This window comes from Lonchura striata, chromosome 4 (assembly GCF_046129695.1).
Source record: "Lonchura striata isolate bLonStr1 chromosome 4, bLonStr1.mat, whole genome shotgun sequence".
NCBI classification, from domain to species: Eukaryota; Metazoa; Chordata; class Aves; order Passeriformes; family Estrildidae; genus Lonchura; species Lonchura striata.
This window is the reverse complement of record NC_134606.1, coordinates 51,732,536-51,752,388: the sequence shown is the minus strand read 5'-3', so window position 1 is coordinate 51,752,388 and position 19,853 is coordinate 51,732,536. Positions and strand designations below refer to the sequence as shown.

At 39.8% G+C, this 19,853-nt stretch overlaps 1 protein-coding gene across 1 annotated transcript in view; it reads left to right on the top strand.

The window, feature by feature from the left end:
• Positions 1-639: 639 nt before the first annotated feature.
• SMARCAD1 (SNF2 related chromatin remodeling ATPase with DExD box 1) overlaps positions 640-19,853 on the top strand; it is a 40,537-nt gene continuing 21,323 nt past the window's right edge. The window contains exons 1-6 of the mRNA XM_021550316.3: positions 640-835; positions 1,089-1,303; positions 8,180-8,351; positions 11,507-11,684; positions 14,609-14,672; positions 18,923-19,011. Coding sequence (XP_021405991.1) covers positions 1,102-1,303; positions 8,180-8,351; positions 11,507-11,684; positions 14,609-14,672; positions 18,923-19,011 — 705 coding nt within the window. The 5' untranslated portion in view covers positions 640-835; positions 1,089-1,101. The remainder of the gene's footprint in view (positions 836-1,088; positions 1,304-8,179; positions 8,352-11,506; positions 11,685-14,608; positions 14,673-18,922; positions 19,012-19,853) is intronic.

Here is a 19,853-nt window from a genome sequence, read left to right as displayed (position 1 = left end):
GTGGCCTTCCAGTACCCGAAGGGAGCCTACAAGAAGATGCAAAGAGACCTTTTACAAAAGCATCTAAGTGGACAGGGCAAGGGCGAATGCCTCCTAAAGGGAGTAGGTTTAAACTAGGCATTTGGAATAAATTCTTTACAGTGATCCTGGTGAGGCACTGAAGCAGGTTGCCCAGAGGAACTGTGAATGTGCCATCCCTGAAAGTGTTCAAGGCCAGGTTGGATGGGTTTTTTTGCCTCGTCTAGTGGAAGGTGTCCCTGCCCTATGGCAGGAGCTTTAAGGACCCTTCCAACCCAAACTATTCTTCGATTGCATGACCCCTTATTTTAAAGTTCCAGATCTCCTATGATGGTCTTTTCGCGGTTCTCCACCCAAACTTTTCATCTTGGAAGTGGGGGGCGGGATGTGAACACGCGATGATCTGGAATCACAAACGTCGCTGGTGCGGTGTCTGGAGTTGGAAGCCGCCAGCCCGCTCTGTCCCGGGGGCCGTGAGCGCTCCTCCGCCCCCGGAGCCGCTCCCGCCCCGGCGTCCCCGCGCCCCCTCAGGGCAGCGCCGCCCGCCGGGGAAGAGGCGCGCGCGCCCCGGCCGGGCCCGGCGATTGGCGGGGACAGCTGTGACGTCATCGCCGCGCGCCGGCAGCCCCGCGCCCTGCTCCGGAGGGAGCGCTGCCCGGGCCTCATCCCGGGCTTCATCCCAGCCTTCATCCCAGCCCTCATCCCAGCCCTCATCCCGCCTTCCCGCCGCGCTCCTGCCCCGGGGCCGGCCCGGCCCGGCTCTGCCCTGCCGGCCGCCGCCGCTGCTGCCGCCTCCCGCCGCCCCGCTGCGCCACAGGTGCGTGTGGGGCCCGCCGCCCCGAGATGAGGAGGGAGGCCGGGGTAGCGCGGGGAAGAGAGAGGGAGAGAGAGGGAAGGAGGGTGGGAGGGTGGGTGGACGGATGGACGGGCAGGCAGAGCCTTCCGGCTGCCTGGCAGCGCCCCTGGCCTCACGTTCCTGTGCGAGCGCCGGCCGGTCCCTTCGCCTGCATTTTTTTGTCTGAATTAGATGGGCCCTGCCGGATCTTTCCCCTTCCTGGCTTTCCCCACAGAAAGGCTAAGAACATGAGCCTCTACAATTTGGACCGGTTCCGCTTCGAGAGGAAGGGGAAGGGCGCGGAGCAGGTGTCGCCGTCCTCGCCGGCGGCCTGCGCGGAGGCACCTGTGGCTGCTGCCGCGCTCCGTGCTGCTGCAGGGGATGAGGAGGAAGGTGCGGATGACAACAAGAGGCCAGACACTCCGGCTTCGGACGTGTCAGAGAGAACTGGTGAGTCAGGTGTTTTGCATGCAGCGTAAGTACTTAATTATTAGAAATAAAGTAATTGTCTTTTGTTTTGATGATTGTCATTTTGGGTTTTGCCTTCTTTGCTTGTTTTACAGAAGTGTTTGTGCAAACATTTCACAACAATTTTCACAAAAGTATCCTCATTTGTAGCAGAGTGTGCTCTAATTGAACTTGTGCATTTACAGGCAAGTTGTTAACCTTCTGAAATAACTTGATTTTTTCAATTGATTAAGTATGTTTCAAATTAAATGTTGCAAGAGTGTTACGTTTTTCATTTGTAAACTCTATTTACTGATACTTATTTTACGCGAACGTTTCAGTGTTTTCAAGGAAGGTTTTTATTTGTCTGATAGATACAACACAGCTTTCTGAGTAGATTCCTTGGCTAATGCATAGTGGAGCATCACAGATGGAATTGAAAAGAAAGGGAACAGTTTCTTTTCACTTGGGCCTGGTTTTGTAAAGAGCTGAGAGACCTGGTACTGATTCTCAAAAGCTATGTTAATGGTTTTGTTGTAGTGTGTGTCCTCTTTTGGGGCAGAAGCTAGGGTTTTTCATGGAAATGTGAAAAACTTGATTGTGTTGTAGTGTGTTAGTTTCCTTTGACTGAGATAGTAGGAGTGTGCAGTTCCTGTTTAGATTTGTTGGTTAATACTAATGACTGAAGTTGCTGTTGGCTGTGTAATCGCATTCACTTGTGTGTTTTTCCTGTTACTGAGGGACTAAGATTTGAAAAACAGACAGTATCTCCTGCTGGCTATTTGGTACTTCTCAGACATGCCATTTAACTTGTGGTATAGTTGTTAAACTACAGGTGTTATTGAAGAGATCAGACAGAGTATGACTATGCATTTATTAAAAAAATGAAACAACAATATGTCTTGATCTTGTTTAACTACATTTTTTGCATGTGACTTTCCCTTGGTGCAGGGCAATTTTTCACAATGCCTTATCTACATGATAACAGAGAACCATTCATGCACAAGGAGTTCTCTTTTAAAACTGAGCCAAGTCAGAATTAAAGATGTGGATATTTACTTTGCCCTAAATTTTGGTTTCATGTAGGTTGACTGTTTTCAGTTGATTGGAGTGCTCTTGTGTTTACTTTAGTAAATATTAAGCAACGTTCTGCGTTAAAATATATAAGTTGTCACTCTGGAACTGAATAACCTGTCCACTTACAAAGAATGTTTTGGCGACAGGGAGAACTCTAAAGAAGCAGGCAGCTGTTAATTCTGGTTTCTGCTGACGTGCCTTTGTAATGCTTGTATGGCAGAATGGCCACTCTGGAGAAATGCACTTTGGAACAGGTGTTCCCTTCCTGTTTGTGGTAAATCATTGTCGGACGAGTTATCGAGTGCAGGGGCCCTTCTTGAACTGTGAATGTAGTTCTGCAGTAATGGATGGTGCTGATTGTTTTGTGGCTTCGTGTTTTGGGGATTTACTTTATTTTAATGTTATACTTCTTCCTTTAATCTGCCTGTGGGCTTTGTCAGTGTAAGCATGTCGCTAGACCATAACTGCCAACAAATTTCAGTGCTTGTTTTTTCAATATGCTGGTTTCCTATGACTTAAATTCTGCAGGGGTAGGACTGTGGAGAAGGAATGTAATACCAATTTAAAGGCATTAGTTTAGATACAAGGTAATAAAAAGAAAGGTGAAGGTCAACCTAAAAAATGTGTAATGTGAGGCCAAGTGCTTGTGAGAACTAGTGGGAGGTGGTGGTAGTGAACAGTGAAACAGGGTAGAGTGCAAGAGGAGGAAAAACTACAGCAGGTATCCAACTGAAATAAGCATCCATGGACACAGATGCTGGTGTAGAACTGGGGCGCTAATTAACATTTAAAATTGAGATGTAATTAGTAGTGCTCTGCATATACATAATGCTTCATCTTTCACAGATACTGAGTGTTTAAAGAAGATCGAGTGGTTTACTGACTTTTTCTCCCACTTATGTGCACATCAGTGTTATGTAACCTATTTAAAGAATTAATAGCCTATTTTAAGACATGAAATCACAATTTCTACATCTACAGAATTTAATGAAAAACAAAGCACTCAGATATTGTCTGCATGATATGAGGCACTTAAATGTAGATTTGATTAGCAGATGCCTGTCCTTCTAGTTTCCTATTTGGTATCAGGAAGACACAATTTTTGGTTTGGGTCAAACAAAAGTCAGCTTTTTTGTTGTTGTTGTTGTTATTTCTGAATGGTCATGGAAAGGCCCAGAGCTGAGTTTATGGCACTGTGTACTCTCTGCTGCTGACTGCACCAACAGGTCATACTATGGAGTTGTTCTGTATGAGAAGCAGTTTACACCAGGCTCACCAAAAATAACTTGCCCTAATGCTCACTGCATCATGTGAGGACAACAACTACTCAGATTTCTTCTGAAGACAAAGTGATTAACAAAATACTGGTACAAGAAACTAGGGAAAGAAGATAGTGATCTTTATTTCACTTATACAAACAAAAATGCCATTAAATAGCTAACAACTTGGGTTTTTTTTATTTTTTGCTAACAACTTTGGTATAGTGCAACCACTGTGTGTATCTAAAAAGAATTTAATAATCTTTGTCCTTCAGGAGCATAAATAGTTCAGTATAATTTTGAGAGATTGCTTCAGATTTCTGTTTTATCAAGTGCCCTGAAATGCACCTCTAACAAGTATAGGATTGTCTAAATGTCATCCATCTTCAAAAAATATAGTCAGATCTTGTCTGTTGTGGCATGAACCACCATTATCTTTTTAGTTATTTTCTCTAGTTTTGTTTTCCCAGAACAAACTAATACTGGTACATGATTCTTCTTACATTTATGTCTGTAGGTCATACTTTTTGTTCTTTGTTTTGAACATGCATCCCTTCTGCTTTAATAAGCAATTTGTGGTGTGATGGCCACAAGAATTGGTCATCTTTGTACACTTGTCTGTATTCAAAATTACGCAGACCTGCAGTGACTTTGCAGCCAGGTTGTAGGGAATAATTCTGGGCTGCATTTGCTGAGACAGACCGGAGACAGTTACCAAATTATATATGGTAGATGTCTCTAAAAGGAGTTGGAAAAATATACTGGAGTGGCTTATTGCAGTTTTTAATGCAAATTAGTATTATTTACTGAATAGTAGTGTTTACTGAATCACTTACTCTGTTAAGGAAACAGTGAAGAGTCTTAATTTTCATTTAGATGTTTTTAATTGTGTCATTAGCTCAGTGTACTAAAATAATGAGATTATTTTACACAGTTGTAGAAATGGAGCAGAACTGTACCAGAACTGCACAAATTAGAACAATTGCCCACATGAATTTCAAAATTATGCCTTTATTCTGGTCTCAGAGAGCATGCTTACTAAGCTTCCAAAAAGAATTTAAAGAAAAGTTATAAAAGAAATTAAACTACTGTGCATAACCCCATTATTGATGACTGATTTTGTTGATATCCTCTCTGACTGATTTTGTTGTATCCTGAATGGCTACACTTTGAGATTATAATGCTCAGAGCTCACTGGCACTGGGACTGCTCTTTTTTTTTTTTTTTTTTTTCCATGTGTCATTTTCTCTGGGATCTGAGCAAGTCCTGTCTTTTGCTTATGTCTCAGTTTGTAGGGTGTAATTCTACATAGACTATTTCTGGAAAATAGTGATGTCTGCAATATCAAGTGAAGTTTTCTAAGGGTTCATGGGAAGATATGTTGAAGTAATCATTTTAAAAGGGCTGCTTTAAGAAGTACTTTAGAATAATACTGACATTTAAGATTATTTTAGCCAATGGAAGAGACTCCCTTGAAAAGGGAACACTTATTACCTTGTAGACTTGGGCACCATGTGCTTGATACTGCTTTCTAAAACTAGGTGGAAGTTACTTTATATTTGACAAGGCTTGTTAGACAATGTTAGTAAATGTGGTAAGCCTCTTAAGTATTGCCTCAGTTTTTCCTTTGGTTTTACCTTTGTTTTCACTTGTGAGAGAAGCTGTCTTTCTCCAAGTGTGGTGTATGATTTGTGTAGGAAGTTGTATTTAGAATTACAGGGTAGTGTATTCTCATTTAATGATAGCAAAAATTGGTGGTGGTTGTTGGGTTTTGGTTTTGATGTTAATGTGTGCATATAGGGATACTTATGAGTGTTCCTATTTCTGGCCTCAAAGTCAAAAGCTGGTCTTATGATTGCAGGCATTCCTTAATAGCTCATTTGAATTGCCTGTAATCAGAAAATTCTGCCTCCAAGAATTACATATTGTGGCAATAACTTTAGTCTTTTACTACTCTACAAGGTTATGAGGAACTCCTTATTACATGTGTGATTTCTGCTTCCCCCCACTTTGTAGGGGACGCTGTTCAGTAGAATAGGGAGAAAGGGCAGAAGACTGGGCTGTTTTTTGAGGTTTTTTTTGAGAGGAAGGATGCTTTTTTTTTCCCCCCCCAGGTAACTCAGCATTTTATAAGTATGGGAGTTAGGAGCTGTCATGAAGACAGGATAGTAATTGCTAAATAGAATGAGAAATCACTAAGTGAAACAGTAAATACTCTTTATTTAAGTATAAATCTTGTCTAAGGTTTATACTGTAAAAGATAAAATTACTTGTAAGATTATAATATTTTTGTAAGATTTCCTTGTGTTTTTCCTTTAAATTCAGTGAGGACACCTCTTAGCCAAGTTGTCATGAGCAGCTGTCCTTTCTGTGTCACACTGCTTGCAAGGGGAATTTGTTTGAAATTTAGTTTAATCTAAGGTGAAGATCCATGGAAACTGCCTTGATCTGTTCAGTTAATTCAGTGTAGATGTGAAATTCTCATGTTTCTTGAGACCTGTTTTGATGTTGAATTGCATTTTTTAATGCATTTTGTGTTTCTATCCTACTGTGATAGCCTTTGCCCTGATAACCCAACTTCATAGTGTTCCCAAAGGTCTCTTTTGCTCCTCTCCTGTATTTGTCTCAAAACTTCATCAGTTTTCAGATGAAGCAACTGCATCGAGGACAAGGCATCTCCTTCCTAAAACGGACAGATAGAAGAAGGTACTGCTCAGTAGGCTTCCACTGCCAACATGTTGATCTTGGATGCAGGGAGGTCCATCTTGGAATGGTGTACTACTGCTTCAGAACTAATAATTTTTAGGCATTCCTAAATTTGCATGTGTATTGGCTTTTCAAAATAAGATTCATTTGCAAAGTGAGACTTTTGCCTCTTCTAAGAATCATTACCGTAATCCTGTATTGTGTTTTGAAAGTGATAGAAAAGACTTAGATTTTGATAACTCAACTAAAACTAGGTATTTTATCACATAGAAGGAATTGGACACCATGTAGCTCCTTTCTGTATTTGACTATCAGATTAATTTAGTCTAGCTTCATCTGTGTCTACTGTCTCTGGCAAATCAGCTTTGCAAACTAATGTTGCGTTCTAGCAATTTGACTCAGCAAGTTTCTGCATTACCAAATGGAGACAGAAGAGACTACCTTCCAGGCAAAATTGTGGTTCTAGAGTTAGCAGCACCACTGGTGCTTCATTCACAAGCCCATGAGTTTTAAAAAAAGGTGGGTGTGTTAGAGAGGAGAGGATGCCTGTGATCCTTTCTTTGTGCTATGAGAATTTAAGATCTTTTTATATGAGGACTTCTAGTGACAGTAGTATCACTAAAACACAGCTTTCCCAGAAGCTCCTTATCTGGATTGCATGTGGTTAAGGCCGTCTTGTTGAAGGATCCATTCAGTGCAGGTCACTCAGTGTGTGGCTGCAGATTGAGCTGCGGGTGTGGAGAGCCCCAGGCAGGTGGCGGGGAACTGCTGACCCCTGTCAGGGCATCGGGCACTCAGGAGTTGATGACTGCAGACTTTGCTGCACTTAGACTGTGAGGATGTAAAATCCTAGGATTTTTTTTTTTTTTGTGGGAGTTGCCCCTCAGAGGTACCAGCTAGAGCTGTGGTTTTGTAAATGCACCATGTTTAAATGATACCAGGGATCTGGACATTTGAGAGTGCTCTGGGAGACTTGGTGTGATTATGTGAATAGGATCTGTAGCTCTAAAGGGGTCCTGGTCCCAGCTGAGGTGCTGCTGCCAGAGTGGCTCCTAGGTGATTGGAAGTTTCTTTAACAACCTGAAGTCTTAAGGCTTCAATGATTGCTCTTTTGAACTATCATTTAACCCTTGTTGATGTTTCCTCATAGACACTGAGTTACATTCACCTCTATCCCTTTAACCCTTTAATTAAGCTCCATTTAAAAGTTTTCTTCTTTTTTTGGTACCATATTGTTTTTAGTTTATTGGGTGCCTTTGCCTTTCAAAACCTGTGGAGTTTCCTGTGTCAGCAAATATCTTGTACTTCAAGGATTTATCTTTTTTTTTTCTTCAGTGCTGCCACAGTGAGTTATTTAAAATTTATTTCCCACAAGATTTCTTTTATACAGAAAAGGCTCTCTGCATCTGTCATGTTCTCTGCTCTGTGCATCAATTTTTCTCTCTTCATAGAAAAAAGAAAGAAATATGCCTATGTTTCTATCCATGTTCTCATTGGCCTGGAGGTAGTTCAGAGGACTTTGCTCCTTATTCATTTATCTAAAAATAAGTATTTATTTATTTTCAAATAGTTATTAACCTAAAATACACATTCTCTTAAACTTTGTAGTATAAAAGTTGTTTGATGTAAGAGGGCTGAAGATCCTTTGCCAAGTAAGTTCTCACTTTAAGAAATGCAGCTGACAGGAATTTTATGTGCATGAGAAGGTGAGTTCTGTTTAATGGCTGTTGTGTCTCTGAAAAAAATCACAGCTACCTGATGCTCTAAGTAGAAATAAATATTTGAAGTCATAAGTCATTGTCTCCTTTTTTCTCTTCTATTGAAATGTCTTGCACAGAGTATTCCACCATCCCAGAAACTCCTGAAGCTCAGAGGACAATGAAAGAGTCTTACTTCAAGCGCCAGCGAGGGGTGCACTTCCTCGATCTCTCTGACAGCGAGGATGAGGAGCCACAAAACGTCAGCGCTGCCAAAGAAACCTGGGCTCCGAGGGGAGAGGTGGTCTTAAAGTACGTTTTGAGCCAGCTTCTGTCGTGTCTCTGCACCCTCAGGGGTGTTCCAAGTTCAAACACTGAATTGAAAACCAGAGCCTAGGTTGGGTTCTTGTTTGTTCCTTTGGGATTCGGCTACCCCTAACTAAACTTTACTGGTTTTCCTGGGAAGAAGTATCCTGCTAAAACATTTTCTCAGAGGGAGGAGTTCTGTGATGTTGAAACGTGTGATGTTTGTTTATTTACACATTTGTGCCTTTGCCCTTCTGAAATCCTTTTAGTGCAACTTGAAAACTTATTCATAAAACACTTAACACTTGCTTTACTAATTTTAAACTGTTGGAGTTGATTTTTTTTTGTATATGCAGCTATAGTTGACAGGGAAGCAAATAGAGCTTCAGTGTGTTATATGAGTTTCAAGGTAAACTTAAGTATGAGTTGTGTGGTGTGTTTCCTATGCATAGTGAAAGCTATTTCTTCCCTGAGTGATTTGGAGACTTATATTTTTAAATGTGCTAGGAGGGAAGAGTCACTGTGGAAGAGTTGCTTGTATGTGTGCTAAAAAGGCAGTGTTGAGAAAACAGGCGAGACAAGATGTAGATAGACATCTGCAGCCATTTGCAACAGTTTAAAGGAACCCCTGCTAGTTGTATGTCTGTGTGGTAATTGTGCCCTCTAGATGTTCTTGTACAAAAGAGCAAAGCAAAACGGGATGGCTTTACCTGCTTTTTTGATAATCTAGTTGAATTAATGGGCAGAAAACTTTTGTGGGAATTGCAGCCTTAACAGGTATTGCCTCTTGTCAGGTTTTCAGTCCTATACAGAACATGGAGTTATTGGGGGTTTACAGCAGAAGTGAAATAATGCATTTTCCTGCTGCTGTTACCTGAAATTCTGATGTTGTGTTGTTTGTTTCTTTTTTTAGTGTTTGCCCCCCAAAGCTTCAACTTAAGGCAGCTACTTGAAAAGAAGAAAAATATTAGTGAGCTCCTGCTTCTGCCTGTGATTTAAGTTGTAGGTTGTGCAAGGAGAGAGATAGCCAGCTAGTTGCATGCATCAAATTGGCTTGTGTGTGGTGCTGTGTAAATGTAGTTACTCTGCTTCTGGGATCAATCCCACCTGGAAGCAGTTCAAGTGGTTTTGTATCATATGGAGCTGATGCTGATAAGCCATCCAGGATGCAATTTGCAGAGCCACTGCTTGGTGTTCCTATACTGTGTTGCTGTTGCTGGGAGCAAGAGATGGACAGCAAGGTGACACCCTAGTGGGATTGATGAACATGAGACTACATCCTCTTGTGCTCCTCAGTATTCCTGTGTAGCCGCCAGGCACCTCAGTGCCCAACACTGTCCCCAGTGTGCCGACTCAGGTGCTGATTGATGTGTACAGAACCCACGGAGCTGTGTCACGAGTGGCTGTTCTTGTGACAAATGGAGAGTCTGGCAGGAGTTAGCTGAGATCTCTCCAGGCTTAGGAGCTCTGGCTTGTGCTGAAGTCTGGCTTTGCATGTAATCAATCAATACATTGTCTGCATTATGCATTTTAGTGCATGTTTTGCCTATTTTGGGATGTTTTTTGGGGGTTTACTTCCTTTTTGCAGGGTATCCTAGCTTCCCTCATTCTGAACAAGGCACAGAACAGAAAGCAGTTTAGAATAGAAAACATATGTTTCCTAAAGAAAGTGTGCCGTGACTTTTTGCTACCAGAGGGTTGCTGTCTGGAAAAGAAAGCAGAATCTAACACAAGGTCTTTTGGGTCAGAGTTGCTTAGTAGTTAAATGAGTGTTTCTTTATGCTTGATAAGAATGTGATTATACACAGAGGACAAGATTTATGATGTATGCAACTCTGGCTTTGTTGACAAGTGTCTAGATGTTATTCCCAGATAGGAAAGGATAGGCTAATTGCAGTGTCACCATTTTCATTTGGATTTTCTTCTTTATATGCACTTTCTAAAAAAAAACCCTTCTTCCTTATCAAGGCAAATAGATCAGAAAAATGCCAATAGATTTTACTATGCTATTTCATTGAGGTGTTTTTTTTAAATGAAAGTAGCATTCATGTTTTGAAGCTTACAACTCAATGCCTTGGTGAACTGAAGAATAATGTGTATTCTCTCTTGTTACTTACTTACTCTTAAGAGGCACAAGCAGAGAGTCCTGGTAGCTGTGCCTTTTGAAAAGGGAGTAAAGGATTCTTTTGATAAACAGTTACATGTTTGTATCTGTTATGTATGTGATATGTAGCAATTTTTTTCCAGAATTCTAATGCAATATACCTGTTGCAACTGCTAAAGAAAGACATAGTGAGGAAAAACAGTTTTATTTTCAGTCTTTTACCTATATTTACGTAGAGAGACCTGCAGGCAGGCCTTTCTGATGGTGAAATCCCGATTAAATGGCAAACTCCATATGGTTCAATGAATTTTGCCTTCCCAAAAGGAGATTCTTATGTGTCTTTGGGAGGAAGGAGGATGGGAGACCTGTGCTTGGGTTCAGTCTTATCTGTGCAACTCAATACCCTGAAAGAAACATAGGGGTTGCTTTTCCTGCAAATTAGCTCTAATAATCAGTTTTTCAGTAAATTCAGAATACACTTATTTCAGAAAGGCTCTTCCTATATTTATACATTTAAGATGCTGCACGAGGATCTTTGACTTTTCTTCCTAGCTGAGAGCTAGGACAGAGAGTTGTTGCTGCTCCTGGAAAGAACAGTGTTTACAAAGAACCTAATCCATGTGTGTTCATCTGTTGGGCAAATGAACACTAGCAAGGCTGTTTAAAATAAACTTTAGTAGTCAGATGTAATTCAAGTAGCTGAAACTGTTCAAGTAGCTAAACTCTATTAAGGTGGTTGTTACTAAATTATCAATAACCTTTTATAGCACAATATGGGGGTAAGTTATGGTATTTCCATGGTCCATTCTTCCTTTCTTCTTTCCTTTGTCAAATTGAAGTTCTTTAGTGTAAAGAGGACACTGTACTTGTTACATGCCTGACTTTGTCCTGAGTAGAGGTATCCCTTTGCATACAAGTTGATTCAGTGTTACTGAATGCATCTCGATGCATTTTGTGCAATCCTGGTGGGTTAGTTTACAGTAATTTTCTGGTAGAGTAAAACATTCATAAACAAAAATAAATTTTAAATCTTTTTTTCTTCCCCTGTATATTGCAGCTCTGAATTGTATGATGATGATGACCAGCCGGAGGAGGAAATGCCCCAGCTGGCACTTGTAAATGGTGGGGAGCAGCAGCCAGTTGTGAAGGAGCATTTAGAGAAGGATACCAGAGACTCAAAGCTGCAAACAATGAAGGAACGTTTTCCCCAGAGAAGTGACCAAGAATTATTAAAAGTAATAATGCTCAGTTCTTTGGTTTATTTTGATGATTATTTATAGGATTTTATAGGCAGTTTTTCTAAGCTTCTTACTTCATTACAAGGTACAGTCCTGTGGTGAGTAATGCTGTCTGAATGCTAGGTACCCACTAAAGCTGCTCTGTCATTCTGCTTCTCAGCTGGACAGGGAAGAGAATAGAATGAAAGGTTCATGCATCACGATAAAGACATGGAGAGATTACTCCACAGTTATTGTCATGAGCAAAACGGACTCAACTTGTGGAAAAGATTTAATTTATTATCAGTCACATCAGAGTAGGGTAATGAGAAATAAACACAAGTCCTAAAACACCTTCCCCCCACCCCTCCCTTTTTTGGGGGCTTAACTGCATTTGTGATTTTCTCTACCTCCTTCCCCCCACACCAGCAGTGCCTGGGAATGAGATATGGAAACTGCAGTCAGTTAATCAGCCCCTCTCAGCAGGAGGACTCATTACACCCTTCCCTTGCTCCAGATTTAGATCTCTTTCCATGGCATGCAGTCCTTCAGGAACAAAGTTGGTCCATTGTGGGTCCTTTTTACAGAGTCACCAGTCCTGCCAGCAAACCTACTCCAGCATGGGCCCTTCTCTCCATGGGTCCTACCAGGAGCCTGCTTTCTGGGGGGGCTTCCCACATGGTCACAGCCTCCTTCAGATATGAACCTGCTCTGCTGTGCTGTTCTCCATGGGCTGCAGGTGGATCGCTGCTCTACCTTGGCCTCCATGGGCTGCATGGACACAACTGCCTTACCACAGCTGCTCCACCTCCCCCTCTGTGGGCTGCAGGGGAATCTCTGCTCCAGCAGCTGGAGTACCTCCAGCCCCTCTTTCACTGACCTTGGTGTCTGCAGGGTCATTTTTCTCATGAATTCTACTTCCTCTCTCCTGCTGCAGGTGTGTTGATCCTCCCCATTTCCTTACCCCCTTTCCTTCTAAACTGTTATCTACTGGTGCTGCTGCTGTCACTGATGGCTTGGCCTTGGCCAGCAGAAGGACTGTCTTGGAGCTGACTGGCACTGGCTCTCTTGGATGTGAGGGAAGCTTCTGGTGGTTCCTAATAGAAGCCACCTGTGTAGCCCCTGCTACTGTCAAACCTGGCAGTACAGCTCTTAATTGTTGTTTTGTTAATAGCAAAAGGGTAAAAGTAAGATTTTAGGGGAAGTATGGCTGTGTAACGTTTCCACATATGGATATAGACACACACTTCAAATAAATTCCACTAGGTAAGTTCAATAACAGTGAACTCCAGTGTATGGAAAATTTTTCAAGTATTTCTTTGTTGTAACATTTAAGCTTAATTACGGCTGTCTCAGTTGATAACTATTTGTAACTGCTGTTGTTGGAATGAGCTAATTGATGAAATGCAGGAGTGGAATCACTGCCATCTTCCAGTAGATGCAACACTGTGCAAGCTTGCATTTATGACATTTAACATGCAAATACTTCAGTACTTCCAGTGAGGCAAAGGGTATATTTGAACTTATTGTAATGTATTCTGATTAAGCTGATGTGGGAACTCTTGGCCATTATCCAGTGTACCATAAAAATCTACAGCTAACTCTTTGCAGCTGAGGTGTGGTAGCTCTCATTATAGTGAAATACCTTTAGTACTGTAGAAGGCTTTCACTAGCTTTTATTTATAAAGCTAAATATGTTTAAATTAGGCTTTAAAGTTTCCTGGTTGTTGAAATGGCATTGAAGAAATACACACATTTTATTGGTGTTTCTTGCTGGAGTTTTGTTTTGCTTCTTAGTGGATCAAGCTTTGTGCTTAGGCTCCCTTTATTTTGGGAGAACAGAAGGGTTGCAAGTAGGAATTATTCTCCTGAACATTGTAATTAAAATTTGTTGTGTATGTCCAGAATATATCTTTTTTTAGTTTTTGGCTGCCTAGAATTTATTTGATTCAAAGAATGATAAAAGTTCACTGTAGCTTAGTAACTTGGTAGAAATGCTATGTGATGTGTCTAACTGCTGTTTTATGACTTAGCTACTGAGCAGCATGTGAGGCTGATGATGTATGTTTTCAGGAGAATGCAAGATAGCTCCTGTATCAGCAGAACTTTGTGGAAAATGAAGACTGTGCAGATTTTTTTTCTGCAGTTACATAGCTGCAACATTTTTAAGGCGGGCAGAGGACTATCAGGCAAATCTGTTGTTCCTTCATGAAAGATCTGGAGTAGACTGTCCTGCCAAACTTGACATAACTGATGAAGGCTATTAAGGAAAAAAAATCACGAGCCTTCTGAAAAAGAAATTGTGCCATTGTAGCAAAATTGTAAGATGCTGTTTCTAAATGCAGACTGATACTTGAGAATCAGGATTCCTCCCAACTTCATTTTTTGTGGGTGTTTTTTTCATATTTGTAACATTTAGGCCATTTGCTTTTGTTGCTATTACCTCACTTGCAGAAAGCCTTCTAAAAGAGTCAACATGCAGTTTGTAAAACAGATCTATGTTTAGATTACATGTGGATGGAGGAACAATCTAGGACTGCAAGGATGTATTGATAAACCTTGAGGCCTGTTATACTTTTCATCCATGTGCTTACAGGAAATGGACCTGTGCATCACAATAGTATTCACTTTGAGTTAATAAATTAGAGGGTTTTATTATCTCATTTTGTAATAGGAACATTGAATAGTCTTTGGAAGAAAGCTTCTAAGTAAATCTGCAGAGTATGTTTGTGAAGTAGGGAAGAAAGTGATAATAAATGACATTGTATTCAAAGTGTTAATTTGATACCTCTTGGTTTTGTTTTTTTGATTTTCTAATACATTTATATTTGAGGGGGGACGTTTGAAAGTGTTTTTCAGTCACAGCTGATCCAGCATTTTCTTCCTCTGTTCAACTGGATTAAATTTTTCCACTTACCAGTTGCTTTTTTTTTGTTTTGCAGCTGATAGAATCAGCATGCACAATGGATGAAGCAGTAGCTGCTGGCTTGAAGCTCAATGACAAAGGTATGTTTAACAAAAAACCTCACAAGACAACACCAAAAGCCAAACTTTAGAAACTAGCTAATTCAGTGAGATTGGTTGGGAACTGTTTAAAAAGTGATAAAGCTTCTGCTAAAAGTTGCAATGTTGTTTGTTTATTGTAATACTACAAAGCTGAATTTACAGGCTTTGCAGGGAGAAAGATGAAAAGAGAATGTGGACCAAAATCTGCAAATAAAACCAGAAAGGAAAATTTGTTCTGTGCTCAGGATTGCTTTGCTTGGGGTTTCTTAAGTGATTGTGTTCTTGCTGGTTCCTTCTTTGTCCAGAACTTGAGGCAAATAGTAAGGGGTTAGCAGAAGTAATGTTCTAGGTGAGCAGTCTGGTAGTATGGAAAAAATATACTGAGTTTGTAGTTACTAATAAGTAGATATTGTTTGTATCAAGGTCCATTGCAGTTTTTTCTTCTGCTTGCTTTCAAGACTTGCTTGTAATTCAGAATAAGAACTGTTAGTCAAACATTAGACAGATCCCCCTGGTTCTCTAGCAAAACATCACCCAAAACATGCTTTTGAGCTTATTTAGGGGTGTCTGTTCTGCATCTCAATTTATGCAGTCTCATACTGTTACCAAAATAAAGAAACAAAGCTAGACCAAAAGCCCAACACATTTTGTGGGAATATGTTCTAAGTGTTAGATGTGTTAAAGGGTCATAATCCTTGGGCTTTGGGTTTATTTCTTCACATCACCCAAGTCCAGGGTTAAGTCTTGTCTTATATTTTTGATTTGTTGGAGTTGGTCAGGGAAGAGTGGAATTCTGAATTTTTTTTTAGAAAGCAGATCAATCATCTGTTTACAGTTCAGCTGTCCAAGGTTTTCCAGAGGGATCTTTGTTGAAATGCTGGAAAAAGCTATTTCTGATCACTTGATGATTTAGTTGTTTTGAGTAGTTTTTCATGCAGGAACCTATGGATTTGGAGCATGTTTAGGAGGAAGTGTAGGTTGAGGGAGAACTGTTTTACTCCTGTTGGTAAAGTACAAAATTTTTTGCTTATTTAATTTCTCCCTTGTACTTACTGCATTTTCATTTTCTTCTTTTTATATACAAGTGCAAAGATTTTTGACAACTTCCAAGAAGTTTTAGGAACATTCAGGCTAATGTGAGAGAATGGATGCTTTTGTGTTTTGTGTTGTTTGATGTTTGTTTTTTTTTAACTAACCAAATATAAACATGAAATCATTTTGAGTTCATCACTGTGTGCTTGGTCAGATTCTATAGATGGAAGTTCTTGGGTACTGGCAATAGGAACAAGGCTGGCATATTTTGAAAAATACACTGAGTGTTGCTGTTCCTGGAAGACTGATTACTTTTTGAGAGTTTTGATAAATATTAATCCAATTTAAACTACTGTATATCCTTAAACTTTGTTGCAGTTCAGTGTTTGAACTAAATCACTTTGATTTCTGGTATGTAGGCCCTGCCTTTTGGCCAATTTTTTGCTGATTAAGAATGTTGTTTCATGTCCTTTTAATATGAGCCACAGAAAAATCTTCTTGGCAGCAAAACTCTCACTAATCACAGCTGTTGTATAAAATATTTAGTTAGGAATAAGTATGCCTGACTGTGATGGTATAAATCACCTCATTTTGGACACATTTTTTAAATAAGGAGACATTACTGAACATCTGCTTTAACTGTCAATTTCAGGTATGCTTTACTTGTTTAGAAATGTTGGCTGTGTGAGAGGTCAAGGCAAGATACAGTTTTGCTAAGCACAGCTTTGTGAAAAAAGTGTGACCATGATATCCTTTAATTGTTCTGTCTTTTCAAAATGACAAAACACTTGTATTTATAGCTTGAATTCAATAGTTGTGTAAGGCCAAACAAGAAACGGTGCAGATTTTGTAAAGGTATGAAGATTAGATATGACTCATTGAAAATACGTGTCTAAGATGTGAATTTGTAGTAATACGTGTTGCTTGTGATTTGTTTCTGGTGGTGTTTTCTTGAAAACCTCAAAAATGGTGGGTGTGCTGAGCTGAAGCCTCATGTAAATCTGTCTGTTATTCATTGCTTTTTGAGCAGTTAGAAATTACTGTTTTATCATGATGAGGAAAGTCACTGTGATAAAAGGGTTGGGTTTTTTTTTGTTAGAGGTAGCAGCAAGTAATAGGAGAGATAATTACAAATGCTCCTCTAAAGTCTGAGATCTTGGAGCTTCTTTTCTCATTGCTCATTAGTTACAAAATCTATGGGGAGAGCAAGGATTCCTCTGAAACGCTCTGCCTGCACTCTGAGGATGATTCCTATCTACAGTAAGAGTTTCTTTATCCCTTCAGCCATATACTTCCTTAGCACAGGAAGAAAAAGATAAGTGTGCTTTGCCAAGTAGATGTCTTCAGAAAATTGGCGCGCTTTTTTGTCATTTGCAAATGTGATGGATTTCCAAAGACCACGGGTTTATTTTTAAATAATTCTGTGTAATTCCTGAGACCATGATTTTCCAGATCCTTTGTTTCAGTTCAATTGCCTCTAAAATTGCTCATGATGGGGCTTCCTTCAAAGGCTATTGAGTGCTCAGCCCTAAGGCAGAACCTAAGCATGACCCAAAAGCAGGAAAATCTTTGAAATACTCTTATATCCAGCCCGTGTATTTTTTCAGGGCAAAGGGGTTTGCAGGGTCACTGTTCACATTGAGAATTATCCATCCTTGAATACAATGTTAATTGAGCTTAAGGCCTTCGATGAACTTCTAGTGCTTGACCCAGCAGCAGCCTGACAGCTCCTAGTTTGGATATCAAGACAACCACACATTTCTCAGACTTAAGATAGTATCAGGCATTTTCCTGGCAATATTGTTTAAATTATTTCAGTTATGCCCCATTTTCAAGTGTTCAAGGCCAGGTTGGATGGGGGTCTGAGCAAGCTGATCTAGTGGAAGGTGTCCCTGACTAGAGCAGGACTTTGGAACTAAGTGATCTTTAATGTCCCTTCCAACCCAAACAATTCAATGATTCTATGATATTTTTATCTAAATATATATATATATATATATATATATATATATATATATATATATATATATATAATATAATATATATATAGACTTTGAAAAAAATCTTAACAGTTTTCTGGTATCTGTTACTAGATCCTTACTTTAAGGAAGAGTTGCTAGTACTTTGCTTTTCTTTGGGATGCTTTTATAATTTTTTTTCAATATTGTTATGCCACTTCTCTGATGTCAGAGTGAATGACTATAGTAGAAAATTTATTTGGAAGTATTTCCAGACAAAGTGATTTCTTGTATGAAGATTTGGCTACTTAATGTTCCAGAGTTAAAACTATTTTGATCATCCAGTCAGTCTTCTGGATTGGAAGGCAAATGTGCTTTTTGTGTGTGTGTGGGTATTTTTTTTCACTGGTATCCCAGGACAGGCTGGGAGGGGAGGTTGGCCAGAGATGCTGGTATCAGACACCAAAGCTCTGCAAGCACTTACTGTTCAGAGAAGATTTTCCTTCCAGTAGCATTTCAGGTCATGGACTAGGAATTTTCACACTAATTTGCTCTGATAATGCTGCTTCAAGCCAAGCTGGTGTGCAGAAGTACTGGTAATGTCTTCTTGCCTTCATGAGCCATGCACAGCACCTGACTGGGCAGGCCTTAATGCTGAGATCATAATCTCTTGATAATCATCAGGGCCCAAAGACAGTCAAACTTATAGCTCATGTGGACTGTTTGTAACTGATAAGGTTATCACAGACTTAATATGCATAGTTTTCTTTGAGATGTCTGGATTTAATGTTGAAAAAGCATTTGGTAACTGCTCTGGTGTGCACCTGAGCCAGAAATCAGTCACCAGTGCTTCCAGATTGGCAGTGATGTACATATTCCAACACACAGATGGAAGAAATACCAGCTTGAATAAAACCAGACACAGATACACTTTTATGTAGCTTGTGTGTAATAGCATGTGGCAATTATTAAAAAAAGAAGAATAAAATGCAATTTCAGTTGTTGTATATGAGAGGTAATTGATTAATTGCCAGACTGCTAAAGATAGAGGTAAATAGGCATGTACCTTCAAGCAGCTGCTTTGCTTCAAGTTTCAATGTATCTTTGGTCTGTAGTAGGAAACTTGTGGAGTAAGTTATGGTAAACATTGTGCAGGGTACAAGTAGCTACAGCATTGTAGTAAGTAAAATATCCTGCTGTTTTGGAGTGAACGTAATGAAAGGAACTAATTCTTCTTTTCCATCTCAATTCTTTTTGTAGCTGCCTCTAGTAAAAGGAAAGAAAGAGATTCTCCCACAAATTGCAAAACCAAAAATGAGCAAGTTGCAAAAAAGTCAAAAGTTAGTTATGTAAGTACTGTGCTTTTCTCTTTGTGCATTGTAAAATAAATGGAATTACCTGTCTGACTATGTGACAGTGGTGACTTTTATCAGAAAATTAAGTCAAATCATATCTTGCCATCTGAATGAGGTTTTTGTACTTTTTTAATTGTTGACATTCTGAATGAATGCTTTGTTCTTTAGAGCTTGTGTGTTTATATCACACTGGCCAGTCCACTGCTTTTGGTGGAAGTACTTGATGGCAGGTAGCAGTGTGTGAGGCTCTGAGTGGGAATTAAAGGCTCTGGATGGCTTTTCCTCCTCAGGTCATTCCTTGTATTTCCTCAAGCACATGAAGGTAACATCTTTTGGTATATCTACTGCTAGTCTTTTTTATAGATTGTACTTATATAATTGAAACTATGACTTGGGGAAATCTTTAAAAATAATGAATTGGTTACCTTTAAAAGAATGACTACTTTGACCTCTGCTAATAAATGGGAACTGTGTCATGATCCTGGTGCATTCAGGATGGTATTTGGTAGATTTGCACAGTCCTATATTGCTATTATGAAGCCATCTTCCAGGCATCCCAGTAGACATCCTTGAAAGCCACTTACATAGAGAAAGGGAATTCTACATAAATACTGGAGGCTGGATAAGGAAGGTGACTGTTGAAATTTAGGATAATATTGTCCTCAGACAGAACCAAATAAAACACAGCTCTCTGTTAAAGCAAAAATATTACAACTCATTTGTAATTCCTTCTTCCTGAAGGATAGAGGTGGTCTGGGTTTGTTCTTCCTCACCAAACCCCTGGGTTTGGTTATGAAAGGAAGCTTTAGTTAATTATTAACCAGCCAGCCTTGCAA